This window comes from Onychostruthus taczanowskii, unplaced genomic scaffold (assembly GCF_017590055.1).
Source record: "Onychostruthus taczanowskii isolate IOZ18803 unplaced genomic scaffold, ASM1759005v1 scaffold138, whole genome shotgun sequence".
In the NCBI taxonomy this organism is placed as follows: Eukaryota; Metazoa; Chordata; class Aves; order Passeriformes; family Passeridae; genus Onychostruthus; species Onychostruthus taczanowskii.
The window spans coordinates 892,900-909,062 of NW_024498551.1; the positions used below are offsets into that span (position 1 = coordinate 892,900).

The following is a 16,163-nucleotide window of genomic DNA, read 5'->3' on the forward strand; positions in this document are numbered from 1 at the left end:
TGCTCGGTGTGTGAGCGAGCCGGGGAGAACCGGCTGGAGCGCGTGGAATGCCTGCAAGCGGCTGTGACCCAGAGCCGCCCCCAGCGCGCGGGCTGGCTCCTGCTTGGCTGTTAATGGGAAATGTCGCTTTTTTCATTCTCTAACCGAGCTGAACTGTGCTTCTTCTTTTCTCCTTGGATTCTTCAGGCTTGCTCGTTTTATTTCATTAAAAGTCGCTGGAGGGCAGGGCGGGCATTTCCACTGGAGAGAGAAGGACGGTTTGTCACGCTGCTTCGCTTCGGGGCCGGGCGGAGCCCCGCTCCGGGAGGCGGCAGCTTCTTAGCGCGGTGTTTTTGTCGCGGTTTGGTTCGGACCGGGAGCGGCCGGGTGTGGCGACCCCGCCGAGCGCCACAAGCCGCGCTCCGTCCCCGCGCTCCGTTCCCCGGCCGCCTTCCCGCGTTCCGTCCCCGCGCTCCGTTCCCCGGCCGCCTTCCCGCGTTCCGTTCCCGCGTTCCGTTCCCCGGCCGCCTTCCCGCGTTCCGTTCCCGCGCTCCGTTCCCCGGCCGCCTTCCCGCTCTCCCTTCCCGCTCTCCCTTCCCGCGCTCCGTTCCCGCGCTCCGTTCCCCGGCCGCCTTCCCGCTCTCCCTTCCCGCTCTCCCTTCCCGCGCTGGCGGCCGGCGGGGGCGGGGCCCGACGCCTCAGCCAATGAGCGGCGGCGGCGGCGGCTCGCGCCGGGCCATGGCGGCGGCGGGCGGCGATGGCGGCGCGGGCGGGGCTGAGGGCGGCGGCGCCGATGGCGGAGAGGACCCGACCCCGGCGGAGACACCGGGGCGCTCCCAGCTGTTCAACATCGTGGTGGACATGTTCCTGGAGAAGCTGGTGGCCGCCGGGAGGTGAGGCGGGAGCGGGGTCGCGCGGGGCGGGGAGGGACCCCTGAGCCCCGGGAGCCGCCCCGCAGCCGGCTCTGGGCCTGGCCCTGACCCGGTCCTACCGTGAGCCGCTCCTGATCCTGCCCTCCTTGCAGCTACCAGAGGTTTGTCAGCTGCTATCGCTGCTTCTACAAGCTGAAGCCGCAGCTGACCAGGAGCATCTACGATCAGTTCATCTCCCAGCTGCAGGCGTCCATAAAGGTGAGCGGGGACTGACCCGGGGGGCTGCAGAGGGGTTGGGAGTGCCCAAAAGGGAGTGCAAAGCCCGGTGGAAAAGTGCTTTACAGGTTGGTATTAAGGGCAGCAAATACATTTCCTAAATGTAAAGCAGAAAGCTGAGGCTGCTCTCCAGAGTTCTGTCTTCCCCAGAAGAAGCTGTAGGATCATTCCGGTTGGAAAACACCACTGGGACTGTGCAGTCCAAGCATTTCCCCAGCACGGCCAAGGCCACCACTAAACCATGTCCCTAAGTGCCACATCTCTGAAATGTCCTCAGGAATGGTGATTCCCAGGGTGTTCATCATCCAGGATTCCAGACTCTTCATCCAGGACAAAGCTGGAAGGATTTTGGATAAGGGATGGAGCTGTGGCTGCCCCTGGATCCCTGAAAGAATTTAAGGCCAGGTTGGACAGGGCTTGGAGCAACCTGGGATAGTGGAGGGTGGAATGAGATGTGCTTTGTGGTCCCTTTGAACCCAGACAATCCCCTGATTCCCTGACCAGCGAAGGCTCACAAGCAGACTGGTGCCTGTGTTTGTTCACCTCGTGTCCTTCCTTCACAGGAGGAGATCCAGGAGGTGAAAAATGAAGGGAATCTGGAGGAACTCTTCAGTTCCCTGGATAAGATGGTGGAGGAGGCAAAGGACCGGGAGGAGCCAGCGTGGTATGGATGGCCAGGGCTGGGGGTCGTGTTCTGCAAGGGCAGCAGGCAGTTCCTGGGCTGTCTTCTGTGTCCTCTTGGCCTCATGCTGCAAGGGAGGGTCTGGAAGCTGCTCTATCTTTACAGCAGTGTCACTGGGCCTAAAACACACAAAAATCAGTTGAATCTGTGCTTCTCTGGGCCCAGGATCCATTTCCATTCACTTCCTTAGTGCAGGGAGGTCATTGCCACTGAGCTGGGGGGACAATGCAGAGGGCTGATGGGCAGTTTTGGGCACAGCACCTGTCCAACAGCAGAGTCCCCTGCCTGCTCTTTGTGTCCCTGCCTCGGGGCCTCAGCAGACACTGGGAGACAGACTGGGGATTGGGACTAGAAACACAAGATTTTGTGTTCCTGTGCTGAGGGGGTGATGACATCCTGCCTGTTCAAGCACCCACTCAGGGCCAGATTTGGGGAAGAGCTCCCAGGGGCTCCACTCTGGGGTCCCTGCTCTGGCTGTGCTCAATTCCCTGTGCCAGAGGAAGCTGTGGGAGCCACAGAGCTGATCCCAGCTGGCAGCAGTTCAGCAGCTGTGTGGGAGCAGTGCTGGGCAGTGTCACTGGCCAGGGGTCTGTACAAACCACAGATGGGACAGCACTGCTGGGGAACACATCTCGAGCTGTTCATTTTCCAGCATCACTCTCATTGCAAGGTTAGGACAATGGGAATATGCCAGCAGCTCACATCCTTGGCAGCACCCAAAGAACTCAATGTTACAACTCACTTTAAAAGTTTTTTGACCAATCACACAAAGCAAAAGCATATTGACAGTGGTCCTGTCCAACCACTATAAGCACACATATCTTTGGTTAAAACAAGCTTGCTTATTTTGAATACAATACCTGCTTGTAAGCCTTAAAACACAATGCACAGAGCTCCATTATTAAGCTCAGAACTTCCTATCATCTCTCTAGGTATACTTTTCTTTAGCTTAGGGGTTATTCTCTCCAAGCCTCAATACACAGACCGTTGTTCTGTTTGTCCTTACTTTCCACTTCCCACGTAACTTCCCTGCTGACCAATCTTGCGCTGCTGCTTGGCTCCAGTCTCAGTTCTGCTGTGTGTGAGCCTGCCTTTTGCAGCTGTCCCAAGCCCCTGTGTGTGAAAGCAGCGGGGCAGGGTGTGCAGTGCTGCATCGCTGCGTTGCAGGCGGCCCAGCGGGATCCCGGAGCAGGACGTGCGCGGCGCCCTGGTGCCCTCCCTGCTGCAGCACCGTGCCCACCTGCGCCGGGCGCTGCGCCAGCGGCGGGAGCGCAGCAGCAGCCTGGCCCAGTCCGTGCTCGCGGGGAGGAGCAGGATTGCAGAGCTGCAGCAGATGATCCAGGCTCGCCAGCAGGCCTGGCAGGTAAAACACACCCGACCCACCCAGACCAGACCAGACCAACCCAAACTAAAGCAGACCAGACCAACCCAAAGCAGACCAGACCCACCCAGACCAACCCAAACCAAACCAGACCAACCCAACCCAACCCAGACCAGACCAACCCAACCCAAACCAAACCAAACCAGACCCGACCCACCCAGACCAGACCAGACCAACCCAAATCAGACTAAACCAGACCAACCCAACCCAAACCAGACCAACCCTAACCAGACCAACCCAAACCAGACCAACCCAAACCAAACCAGACCAACCCAACCCAAACAAGACCAGACCAACCCAAACCAGACTAGACCAGACCAACCCAGACCAACCCAAACCAGACTAAACCAGATCAACCCAAACCAGACCAACCCAACCCAACCCAGCCCAACCCATCCTCCTCTCAGCACCCACTTCAGTGGGGCCTGCAATGACTTTCAGACCCTCCACTTCTCCAGGACCTCCCCAGCAGCCAAGTTCTGCTGAAACTTTAGGTGTGGACATTGTCTCTGGAGGTCTCAGGTGCTTTTCCCTGTGCAGTGGGTGGGATGTGGAGTGGTCCCAGGGGAGGTGAGGGGGTTGTGTTCTGCACCTGCAGGGGACAGCAGTGTGTGCCACACATTCCACCCTGAGTGTGGCAGGGTGGCAGAAGCATCATGCTGAGTTCTGTGGGTTGTGTTCCTTCCAGGCAATCAGTAAGGAGCAACGAGAACTCATCATGACATTCCAGGAGCCCCAGTGAGGCCACAGGATGTCCCACAGGCTCTGCTGGGACAGTTCATCGTCCCAAAGCACTGATGGGACAAGGTGTGTGCAGAACCCAAACTGAGAATCAGCCCATCAGGCCACTGGAAACTGCAGAGGGACTGAAACAGCTTCTGGACTGGCACAGTTTGATCAGATTTGGTGGAGAAACAAACAAAAAAAAAAAATTTGGGATCTTTGCAAATGGATGGCAATTCCCTGTTTCCCACTCAGCTAGACAGAGGGGAGTGTCACAAAGTGTGTCTGTGCTCTCATCTGCTCCACTCAGTGCTGTGACAGGCCTGATTCCAGTTTCCAAAGCCACATTTGGGGGGATTGTAGCTGTTTTAGTTGTGCATTAGCCAAAATTCAGTGCCTTAAACCCAGGCCAGGCTGTGCCCAGAGGAGCCCACGAGCAGGAGCACGAGTGGGTCACAGCCAGGGTACTGCCTGTGCTTGCAGGTTCATTCAGTCTCTGTGTTCAGACCACTGCCTGTTGCAGATGTGGCAGCAGCTGCTGCCCTGATTTCCTTCTTACCATTCATTCTGTTCTCAAAGTTATTTTCTAGCCCTGGTCCCCTCCCAGCAGCCCGAGGTATCTGAGGGATCTGTGCAGAGGTTGGAACAGCCCTGCCTCCACTCTGTGGGTTTGTAGCACAGCGTTTTAATGTTTTCCTGTGGAACCTTCTAGAGCCAGACTGGTTTTCCCCACCCAGAGTTGTTCCTGTCTCTTCTGTTTGCGGGCTGGGGAAGCCAGAGCTCCCAGGATCTCCCTGGCAGAGCCCCACCAGTGACATGTGCCTCCAGCATGGACAGGCTGTCCTGGGGCTGGGCAGGGAGTGAGGAGAGCCCCCTGCACCTGCAGAGCACTGAGAGCTTCTGGCTCCAGCAGCCACCGAGGCTCCGTGGGCTCTCCCTGTGCCCAGCTGGGGAGGGGCAGCGGCTGCTCCACCTCGCCCCAACCTCTGTGAGCAATTAGAGCTGCAGAGTTTCCCCTCTGCCTCCCCTGGCTCTGCTGGAATCTCAATAAACCGGGGCTGTTGTTCCCAGCTTGGCTCCCGCTGTGCTCTTGGCCCACGTACTCTGTACTTTATGGGTTTGTCTGACAAAGGCTCTGCTTCAGCAGTTCTGTCTGCCCTCTGCCCCAAAGCCTCCAGTTCCGCTTCCCAAGACAGGGCTGGGATTTACAGGATCAAAAAGTGGTCAGGATGTGAAAGAGGAATGTTCTTCAGGGCTCTGGGTGCCCTGGCCACGCAGCATGTGCCCCTGGCATGTGGCAGGGAGGAGCTGTGCAGAGACCAAGGCACCTGCTCACCCTACCCCGGGGACACAGGGTGGCAGTGCCCAAAAGAAGCACGTGCTGCTCCCCCAGAAGTGGGCCAGCAGGAACCATGGAGGAAAACCCCAAGGTTTTGGCAGGAAAGTCTCCCTGTGTCACAGATGATTCTGGGGTGCAGCAGTGGGAGCTGGGAGGGGGCACTGGGTGATGGGGAGCGCAGTGAGGAACCCCCAGTGCCCCATCACCCGTTCCAGTGGGGACTGGGCACTGCCAGCCTGGCAGGGCTGGGCCCACCAGCAAATCCCCCCTGGCCTGGGGCCACTTTTCCCTCCCTTTGTGGGCTCTGGCTGGGCACAGGGGGACCAAGTTCATCCCAAACCACAATTGCCACCTCTGCCAGCAGCTCCGGCCGTGGCGGATGTGCTGGAAATAACCCTGGTGAGGCCAGGCCCCCCCTTGCCAAGGCCACAGGACCCTATAAAGGCACCCAGGGAGCCAGGGCTGCACTCAGCCCAGCACAGGGAGGCACCATGAGGTCCCTGGTCCTGCTGACCCTCTTGGCCCTGCTCACCCTTGGCCTCTGCCGCAGAGGTACGGGGGAATCCAGGGCTGGCGGGGACACTGGGGGTGATCCTGTGCCCTGGGAAGGGCCTGGAGGGAGCAAAGGGACTGGGAAAACTGCTGAGCTTTGGGGTGGGGGGCACGGGGCTGCAGCGGGGAGATAGGGACTGGTACATCCTTCAGCAGACTGGGGGGTCTCAATGAGGGATGTGAGCTCCAGGAGTGGGGTGGGAGCAGAGCCCACCTGGGAGGGAAAAGCAGGACACCCCATGTGAGCCCACCCACCCCTTCGTGTCACTCGCAGCTGCCGATGGCTCTGCCAGCACCCAGGACTCGCCCAGCTCCGAAGGTGAGTGACCGCGGCTGCCCTGGGGGTGGGGGACAGGACCCCCCTGACCCCAGCCCCACTGCCCCGGGGATGGGGGACATGGCCCCCTGACCCCAGCCCCACTGCCCTGGGGATGGGGAACAGGACCCCCCTGACCCCAGCCCCACTGCCCAGGGGATAGGGGACAGGACCCCCTGACCCCAGCCCCACTGCCCCGGGGATGGGGGACAGGACCCCGGGGACAGGGGACACAGCCCCCCTGAGCCCGGCTGTCCCTGCAGCCTTTGTCTCCAGACGCGCCAGTGCCGAGCTGGTGCAGAGGCAGAAGCGCAATTACGGCTATGGCAGGTGAGGATCCAGCCCCAGACCGGGGGGGCTCCTGGCTCAGCCCCAGCCCCCCAACACCCCCTGGGTGCCCCGTTTGTCCCCAGCAGCGCCTCGGGAGCCCCGCGGGACCCGCTGGAGGCCAAGCGCGAGGTGTGCGAGCTCAACCCCGACTGCGACGAGCTGGCCGACCAGATCGGCTTGCAGGAGGCTTATCGGCGCTACTACGGGCTGGTGTAGCCCCAGCTGAGCTCCCACCAACCCGCTCAGCCCCCTACACCTTCACCCTCCCACCCTTCCTGTTAGCCCTGCAAAGAAATAAATGCACATGGCAGAGCCAGTTCCTGCCCAAGCCTGGGGCGTGGGTGGCTGGGAGGCTGCAGGGGTTGTGCTCCGTGTCACCCCACCCCACCGAGCTGAGGATTCCTGGTTTCCCTGCTCTGCCCCCCGGGCTCCAGGGAGGAGAGGTGCTCCCACCCCCAGATCCTGCTCCCAGCAGCGAGGAGCCCAGAGCTGCCCCGTCGTTATTCCAGTTTAATTTAAAGCTGTTTCTTCGGAGCATGGGGTTACCGGGGAGCAGCAGGGCTGCTCCATGCACCCCAGGCCCCCGTGGCCTACCCGGGAATTTCATCACAAACTATTTTAATTACTCATTAACCGTGACTCATGCACGCTTACACTGCTGGGTCCCGTGCGGGCACCCCGAATTCCTGGAATCGCTGCTGGTTTGCACTGGGAGAGCCGAGGCACGGACTGGGTGCAGAGGGAGCGGGGAGAGGGACGCCGCAGGACACCCGACAGCAGGGCCCACCCCAAAGAGGCTGCCAGGACCCGTCCTGCCAGGTCCTGAGCCCAGACCCCACTCAGTGTCACAGGCCCAGCCCAGTGGGAATCCCTGGGGAGCAGCCAGAGCCACCAGGGGCTGGGCAGGGCCACAGCCACGGCACTGATGATGGCAGCGCTGCCCACAAGGGCCAGCCCGGCAGTGCCAACGGTGCTCGGGCTCTTGTGGGGCTCAGGTGGCCCCACAGCCAAGCCTGGCACGCGCAGACATCACAGAGGATGTTCTCCACCTGCAAGGGGGGCCCAGCACAGAACAGACGTGGGAAAGCCGGTGGCTGTGTCCTGCCAGGCTGAGGCCATCGCCCACGGCTGCTGCTCTGGGGACAGGGGACAGAGCGTGGCAGCAGGGGGGACACTGGGGGCTGCTCATGGATGCAGCCAGAGCAGCACAAGGCACTGGGGCAGGGGATGTGAAGAGGGTGAGCAGTACAAGAGGAGGTGGTGGCAGCAGCCGAGCTCAGCTTCACTCCAGGCACAGTCACAGCAGCAGCAGAGGAGGGTGGGAGGAGGGGGAGAACCAGAGGGAGCCCTCTGGAAGCCCCCTGGGACCGGGGTGGTGGGGGCACCTGACCCTTGCCCTGAGCCACTCTAGATGGGTAGAAGATCAGGATGTTGTTGTAGAGGAAGGGGCACACCAAAATCGGCAGCACCTTGCTCAGCTGGGGATGCTCCAGCTTGGGGAAGTTGTGAAGGGGGCACAGAGCCCTGTCAGCTTCCACAGCAAGGATCCCACAAGAACCTTGGCTTTTGGCCTGGGCAGGGGGAATCACCAAGAGGAACAAAAAGCTGAGGAGGAGGAAACCTCCACCCCCTCATTTCTTTATCCCAAACATTCTGGGAATAGCAAGAGAGGCCAGTGCAGATGAAGGAGTTCAAAACAGCCACAGGGACAAAACAGCAGTGCCAGACATGGCTGCCCCAGGAGCCTGGCATTGCAAACACACAGCCTGTGACAGACACACAGTGTCAGGGGGCCTGCACTCTCTGTGCCAGCCCACCCCCGTGCCAGCCCACCCCTGTGCCAGCCCATCCCTGTGCCCACCCATCCCCGTGCCCACCCATCCCCAGACAAGCAGCAGGCAGATGAGCAGTGGTGGGCCCAGCAGATCCCCGGGGAGGATGAGAGCACCAGGCAGTGCCACATGAATCCCTGCTGGCACAGCATGTTTTGAAGTGAGCTCTGTCCCTGTCCCTATCCCCATCCTTGTCTCCATCCCCTCCCCATCCCTATCCCTGCCCATGTCCCTAACCCCATCTCTGTCCCTAATCCCGTCCCTATTCCCATTGCCAGCCTTTCTTGGTGCCCATCTCCATCCTCTTCTCCTCCCCATCCCTGTCCCCAGCCCCACCTGGTCAGCAGGAAGTGTGTCCAGGACTGTCTCATTCACCGTCTGAAAGGAGCTGAGGACACAGTCAAGGGCTGAGCTCCTGGGGTCCCAGTACCCCAACATGATCCCATCCTCCCAGAAGATCTGTGGGGACAGCAGGGCTGCTCAGGGGACACCCCAGGGGGAGCAGGGCAGCCCAAGAGCTGCTTTGAGATCGTGGTGGGTGGGGAAACTGAGGCAGGGTGGGCTGGGAGTATCTCCCAGCTGAAACGAGGTTTCATGGGGAGTCCAGGTGATTTCCCACCTTGGATGAAGGAACTGGGAGAAGGAATCTGGGGGCAGAGCCTCCCCCTGGCCCAGCCAGAGGCACCCACGGGCCCTGGCGGACCCTGAAGACCTCCTGGAGCTTTACCAGCAGCACGGGGGGCAGCACTCGGGCTGAGAGAGGGGTTGGGTCCTCAGGACCAGACCCACGGGGGGTGGGGTTGTGGCTGCAGGAGCCAGGACAGACACACCCAGCAGGCTTCAGCTCCAGCTGAGGTTGTGTGCAGCAGAGCCTGCTTTCTGTTTGGCCCTCCCAGAGAGCCCCTAACGGGACAGGATCAGGACTCCAGGCCCAGACTGGGAGGGCACATTAGGGTCAGGGGTGGGGGCTGGCAGCCCAGGGTTCTGCAGGAAAGAACGAGGTTCTGCTTTGTCCCCCACTGTTCACCCTGTCCCCAGAGAGGCTCCCGACCCTGTGGGTGTCCCTGGCAGATTCAGGCTTAGGACCACCACAGCAGAACAAGCCTCCAGAGACATCCTGCAGCCCCCCAAGCCCCAGCCCAGCCAGGTTATTCAGGGCCTGATGAAGGACACTGGGCTGGGTAGCTGGGGGAACAGGGACAGCAGCTCAGCAGCACGGGGGTGCTGTAAACACCCACTCAGCCCAAAACTCACACCGTGGTTTAGAGGAAGGAAAACCCAAAATAATCCAAAAGTATCTGGACAAACTTCCTGCTGCTCTGCCCTGGCAGGAGGCAGAGCAGTGCTGGTGAGAAGCACCAGTGGTGTGGTGCCCATGTGGGCCACCTGCAGCTGCCCCCTCCTCACCCCTGCCTGCGGCTGGGGGTCTCAGTCCTGCCCTTGCCCTGGCTCCATTCTGGGCCCCTCCCTGGCAGCTCCCCTCACTGGCAGGAGGGGCAGACGGGGCCTCTGCAGGGGCTCCAAGGGAATTTTGTGCTGGACAGTTCCCCGACCCCACCACAGCCTTGCTTTGGCTGAGATCCCCCCAAATTCCCAGTGCAGACACAACCCCTGACTGTGCATGGGGGCACAGGGGAGCCTCCAGCTGGAGGGGCACTGCAAGGCAGTTCTGGGCACTGGGCTTTGAATGCCACCAAGCTGGGAGAGCCAGGGGAGGGGACAAGGGCAGGTCCATGCACGGGGCCTCAAACACCCACTGGGTCACACTGTGGGGTCCCACTAGAGATCTGGGAGGGAAGAGGTGGAGAAAGCAAATTTGGGGAAACACAACTGACCCAGCAGCAGCAGGGGTGGCAGTGGCTCTGGCTTAGCCCATGGGGGCAAATGGCAGCAGAAGGTCCAGGCTGCAGCTGGAGGGAGCTCAGGGGACAGAGGACTGAGCTGGGAGCAGGATGGATGCTCTCCAAAACCCCGATCTTTGGGGATTTATTGATCCCCAGAGGATTTGTGTTGAGTGCTGGGCACAGCACAAGCAGCTCAAAAACCCCACGTGCCTGTCCCAAAGAGCCTGAGGTGCACGCTGGCCCACACCAGGGCTCTGCTGCTTTGGTGGCCCCAGCCAAGGGGAAGTCACCTGTCCCCAGGGGTGTTGGCAGGAGGCCAGAGGGAGGGTCTGGGGTCTCCACACTGGGATGCAGACCCTGGTGCTGAGCAGTCCCTCCAAGATAACCCACGAGGCACAGCAAACCCAGGCAGGGAGATGCTCAAGGCAGGGAATGACATGTCTGTACCAGAAGTGGGAAGCAGAGGCACAGGAAAGGAGGGGAACAGGCAGTGAGAAACAGGTTCAGAGACAGCAGCTCCTGGGGGTCCTGGAGGATTCAGCAGGACCAGGAGTTGACCAGAGCTGTGGCCTTCTCCTGCTTCAATTTCACCTTGGTCTGTTCCCATGCAAGAGCTGTGGGACCCCCCACAGCAACACCATCCTGCACGGACCAGTGATGGAGGCTCAGGGTTTGGTACAGGGCTGGTGGCCTCTCAGCACGGCCCTTCCAAGCTGGAAAAAGCTTTCCCAGCCCTGCTCAAGGGGACGGAGCCGGCAGTGACAGTCCCCTTCTGCCAGCTCGGCCTTGGGACAGGACAGGTCTGACCCCCAGCCCCTTTCCCTACAGGGGACTGAAGCTGGATTCACCTTTTGACACCCCTCTCTGACCTTCCTGCCCGTGTGGCAGCCTCCAAAGAACCCAAGAGGGACAGAGAATTATGGCAGTGGCCAGCTCAGTGCTCCCCACCAGGGGAAGCAGATCAGGGAGCTTGGACAGCAATGAATTCAGGACAGGAATATTCATTTATTTTCTCTCCCTTGGCACCAGGGCATGGTGGGACCCTCACACAGCCCAATCTCCAGCCTGAAGCCCCCAGCCCACCCTCTTCAGCACCTTGAATGGACACTGGAAAGTCACACATTTTAAACATTTACACTTTCCCTGTCTCCCACTTCTCCACCTCCTTTCTCCCATTAGAAGTGAGCTGCAAAGGCCCCAGTGAGCTAGGCCAGGTCCTCGTGCAGGGTCAGGGGTGTTCCTGTGGCAGCAGAGTCCCAGCAAGAGGATGAAGTCATCCCAAATCACAGAGGCAACAAGGGAAATGCTATTCCCATCACAGGCTAAGGAAGGACCCATCTGCACTCCTTTACTGGAAAGTCTGCTCAGCAAAGGATATGAGAGTGGATTTACAGATGGAAAATGCACTCAGGCTGTGCAGGAAAGGTGGGATGGGCTGGGAATGACCACAGGACACCAAGTACAAACATCTGGTATTTTATTAAGCCAGTTGCTGTGCTCAGACCATGGTCAGACATATGCTGGGAGCCCCAGCCCCTCCTCGCCCAGCTGGGCCCCATGTCCCCTCGATCCTCCCTGGCTCTGCAAGGCCGTGTGCCACACGAGGGCTGAGGAGAGGTGATTGTCCCTCGCCTCAAACCTGCAGTCCCCTCACTGTGAGTGGCAAGGCAGCACCATGGCCCCTGTGCCAGCCTGCCTTGTCCCTGCCTGGCCAGCCTGGCCAGTGCTGCTGCACACCAAGAAGGAAAAGAGCCCTAAATTGAAGATGCGAGACAAAGTCCGAGGCATTGCGGGTGGCCTCAAGCCAAGCAAGGATGGGAGCAGAGGAGCTGCTTGGAACAGCCCATGAAACCATGGAGCAGAAGCCCAACAAGCACCAGTGACTGTGTCCACCATGGTTTGGGGACAGCCCAGCCAGCCTCAGCCACCACAGACCTGTGTCCTCCCAGCATGGGGTCACCCCAAAAACCCCGAACCGCTCAACAGGGTGGTAATGAAGAGAAAAACCAAACCCAAGAAACACACCAGAACACATGAAAACTCTTGTTTTCAGCCCACAAGATGGTTTTTCTGTTTGCTCTCCTTCCCAGCACAGCAGGCACTACTGGACTGGCTCACAGCTGCTCCAGGGCAAGCATGGAGCTGGTGCAGGAGCAGCACTGCAGGAAACCCACGGCCAGAGCCTGCAGTCTCCATCCTGCCTGATGCTCTCCTGATGAGGCAGCTCACAGTTCTGGCTTGGACCAGGATGCACAGGATGGGGGGCTCTCAGGGAGCCCCCAGTGCAGCACCACAGCAGCCACAGGCTGCACAGAGCCTTCCACAGACCATCCCCTTGGCTTCCACCCCCAGACCCACTTTGATCAGCAACCACCATGCCAGGGGAGAAGCACAGTGGCCCCTGGACAGAGCAGATCTGTTCGAGGAGGAAACTCCAGCTCATCCTGAGTGCTGGCATGGGGACAGAGAAGTGCCTTCCTTTACCCCAGTCCAGGGGATGATGTGTTGAGCCCCCTCAGAAGGCCAGGCTTGCTGGAGGACACCACAGGCCATCTCCCCAAGTTGCTCTGCAGCCACACTGCTCCCACACTCTGGAGCCTCCCAGGTTTTCAGCTCCGGGTATCTCTGACTGGGGATGCAAATCCAAAAACCATTCACCAGGTCCTCAAGCACAGTGCTCTGGACAGGAGGAGGGTAGCACAGGGACCCTTCAGATGTCCTTTTTAAAGGTCACAATCCCTCCCCATCCAGCCCAGAGTGGAAGGTGCCATGGGGGCAGTCAGGATTTCCCATTGCATGGTGAGGGCTTCTTTGTCCCCTCCAGGTATGCAAAACCTTGGAATATTAAACCAGCCCCTCAGGTGGCTTAATACAGAACAGTGACTAAGGGAGAGCTGTGAGCAGCCCCTGCTGTCACCGTGTGGCCCCATATGGGCTCACAGCAGCTCACTGCCTCTGGTCACAGAACATGAGTTTATTTACTTTAGTTCTTAAGCTGGACCCTGTGCCCACCAAGGCCTCAGTGACTCAGAGCACAGCTCCTCCTCAGCCTGCCCAGCTGTGCAGCACCTGGCTCCCAGCTGCCACCCTGCACAGCTGTGGGAGCTGCAAGAACTGAAAACACTTGCCATCAACTGAAACACTTGCCACCAGCGAGACAGGAATTCCCTCTGGGCTGCTGCTTTACCTGTACTGCTCTTCTCTCCTCTCAAGATCCAGCCAGGACCCAAGGCATGCTCGACCAGGGGTGAAGCTGAAGACTGCCCCCAGCTCCTCACTGCTCTGACCACAGCCAATGCTTGTCTTCACCACCTCCAGGTGCAGGCACAAGGGTGACACTGAAGCTCTCAGGACAAACACACCCAGCTCAGCCCCAGTGACCTCCAGACTCCTCTGCTGTGCTCAGCAGCCAGGATCAGGGGGGGTTTCTTCAGCAGCAGGAAAAAGCAGAGCACATCAACTCTCCATGCCCCCCACCAGATGAGGAGGGCTTCACCTCAAGAACAGTCCCACAAGGAAATTCCCTTCTCTTTTTCCACCCCATCAAACAGAAATAATGAGCTACACAAACAAATGACTTCAAATAAAACCACTGGAGGGAAGAGTGACTGGGAGCTTCACAATCCATCTCAGATCTCCAAGAATCCCCAAGGTGTGCCAGAGTCTCTGACCTGCTGTCCTGCATATGACCTTCTCTTGGCTTAGCCAAGCAAAGTACTGTGAGTTTCAGGAGAAGCTGTAAAAGGGAAGATCCTGCAGGGAAACCCCTGTCCCCCACAGCCAGCCTGTCAGCCTCCAGGGATGGACCAGCTGTACCATGGAGGTTGGCATTTCCCCTCTGCTGTGCTGTAAAGGAGATGGAACTGGAAAAGAAATGAATCCTCTGGTACTTGTGCTGGTATTTTTAGTTTTTACCTGAAAACAAGGAACATCCTGCCCCTGCAGTACAACACACCATGCTTGGAGCCTGCACAGAGTGGAGTATGTGACTCAGCTTCTCATGTTATGCTCTCTGGCTGTAGCAGTTTCTGGCTGGCCCATGTGAGAACACAGACAGATAGAAGACTCCAATGGTTTGTACTTGCATAGCTGCTGCTGGTTCATGTGGATGGAGACATCTGTTCCGTGGGCACACAGAGACAAGAGGGAGCATGAAGAGACTGCCCAGCCCCTCTCCTGCTGCCCTTGTGAGCAACCTGCAGCTTCATATCCGAGCACCGGCGAGTGACAGCGTGTCAGACACAGGTCGCGTGAGATGCTGCCAGGATGGAGGGCTGCAGGATCCCTCCCAGCTCTCCTGGGCAACCAGCTCTTCCAGCACCCTTCCAGGGAGCATCAGCCCTCCTGTCTGGGATGCCAAAAGCACGGAGCAGTCTGTGAGCTCTGTGCTCCTGGACAGCCTCTGCCAGCCCAGAGGGACGCGAGAAAGGGGGACGCAAACGCTCCAGCTCTGTCACCATCTCTAGCACAGCATTGCAGCAGTGGTGCATTGAACAACCAGCAGAAGATAATGGCTTTGAGATTCTCCTTCCTCCTCCACACCCTATTGAAAGATTTAGTGGGGAAAAAAAAAGGGAAAAAAAGAAAAGATGAAAAAGAGGCTTTGGGTCCTTTGGAGACATCTGCTCCATCCCACTGTTGCAGTGCTCAAGCCAAGCATTTGAGCCTTAATGATGTACAAATCCCACCCGGCTCTTCTCTCTCTTTCAGCAGTTCTGCCACATTCCTCCTTTTCTCCAAGGTCTAATGCATAGTGGGAGAAACTGGGGATGGAGGCAGAGTCCTGTGGCCTCCCTGGAGCAGCGTGGTGGAGCTCGTGTTGCTCGTGAAGCGTGCAGCTCCCAGGGAGAGCAGAGTGCAACACGGGGCTGCTCCCTCCTCACAGGCCAACATCCCTTTGCACTGAGCCCGCTCCACGGGGGCCTGGGAAAGGAAATAAATATGCTTGTTCTAAGACAAAAAAAATTTATATTAAGAGCTTTCCCCCTCTTTAAACAGAGTGTTTCCTTTTCTTTCTGACGTTGGAAGAGTATCCAAAACCCCAAAGGAACTCCTCTTTTTTCTTTTTCTTTTTTTAATATTATTCATATATATAAAAACTAAAAATTAAAAGGAAAAAACCCTTGAAAATTAATTAATTCAACAGGAGCGGGTGGGGAGGGAGAAATACTATCCACTTTCCTGTCCCCAGATTGCCAAACAAGAGCAAAACACTCTTTGGATCTTCTTTCCCAAGCTGGAGGGCTCCGTTTCTGCTGCACTGGTTTGGTTTTGCTGAAGTGAAGTCCATGCTTTGAACCACCAGCCTGCTTCTGCTGGCCAAGCAAGCTTTGGGAGGAAGGAGGGGGATGAAGGACTGCCTGTCTCTCGCCCATCTCTGCCGACTGGGAGAAGGGCAGAGCTCTGCCCCGGCCATTCCGAGGGGCCTCTCTCAGAGCAGTTGGCGCCATCAGAGCTGTACAGCCGTCTGCTCAGGATGCAGGTGGAGGGTGTCAGTGTGCGTGCCCACTTTGGATTTTTTTTTTTTAATTCGTTTGGGTAGGTATTTTTGTTGCTGTTGCTGCTGCTGCTGCTTCTTCGTGTCTTAAGTGTCGCCCAGATTGTTGTTTCCTTCGTTCAGACGCTGCACGTTGCGAGAGGGGGAGAGAAAGGTTCACCAACCCGATGCCTTTCTGACCATCAGCCCATCTCTTTCCACTGCTTGTAGAACTCCAGAACATTCTTTATCTCTATGCTGGCATTGGCGGCTGCCTGGATGGCAGACTGCAAGCAAACACAGAAAAACAGCTGGTTAATTTTTAACTGGTTAATTTTTAACCAAAACCATCTAGACAGCTGCCATTGCCAGCCTGGGGACTCTCTGGCAGCCTGGCACAGCTGGACGGCCAAATCCTCCCAGTTCTCCTTGCTCTGGTACCAGAGGCCTCCACAGGCATGGAATTAAGTTCTCTCACCTGTCCCAGAATACTCTGTATCACAAAATCAAGAAGCCTTGAGGGAATAAGGAATCTCAGCATACAAAGTAACTTTGGGGAAA

At 58.4% G+C, this 16,163-nt stretch overlaps 3 protein-coding genes across 5 annotated transcripts in view; 2 read left to right on the forward strand and 1 right to left on the reverse strand.

Annotated features, from left to right (window-relative positions):
- Window positions 1–612: 612 nt before the first annotated feature.
- Window positions 613–6,097, forward strand: PMF1 (polyamine modulated factor 1). Of its 2 annotated transcripts, XR_005952116.1 has the most exons (6): window positions 613–872; window positions 1,004–1,109; window positions 1,691–1,791; window positions 2,977–3,172; window positions 3,879–3,997; window positions 6,079–6,097. XR_005952116.1 is itself a non-coding variant. In XM_041397212.1 (5 exons), the coding sequence occupies exons 1-5, from the start codon at window positions 685–687 to the stop codon at window positions 3,930–3,932; spliced, it is 645 nt and encodes a 214-aa protein (XP_041253146.1). In that variant the 5' UTR covers window positions 613–684; the 3' UTR covers window positions 3,933–4,983. The 2 variants fall into 2 exon arrangements, 1 of the variants encoding a protein (XP_041253146.1); XM_041397212.1 differs by lacking the exon at window positions 6,079–6,097 and having other exon boundaries at window positions 3,879–4,983.
- Window positions 5,619–6,742, forward strand: LOC121332108 (bone gamma-carboxyglutamate protein). The gene is made up of 4 exons (XM_041397213.1): window positions 5,619–5,804; window positions 6,079–6,123; window positions 6,384–6,450; window positions 6,534–6,742. Exons 1-4 carry the CDS (start codon window positions 5,744–5,746, stop codon window positions 6,664–6,666), a joined length of 306 nt encoding a protein of 101 aa, XP_041253147.1. The 5' UTR covers window positions 5,619–5,743; the 3' UTR covers window positions 6,667–6,742.
- A 4,844-nt stretch (window positions 6,743–11,586) lies between these two features.
- Window positions 11,587–16,163, reverse strand: part of SMG5 (SMG5 nonsense mediated mRNA decay factor) — a 30,526-nt gene continuing 25,949 nt past the window's right edge. For both annotated transcript variants that reach the window (XM_041397215.1, XM_041397214.1), the window contains one exon: window positions 11,587–15,889. In XM_041397215.1, coding sequence (XP_041253149.1) covers window positions 15,806–15,889 — 84 coding nt within the window. In that variant the 3' untranslated portion in view covers window positions 11,587–15,805. The remainder of the gene's footprint in view (window positions 15,890–16,163) is intronic.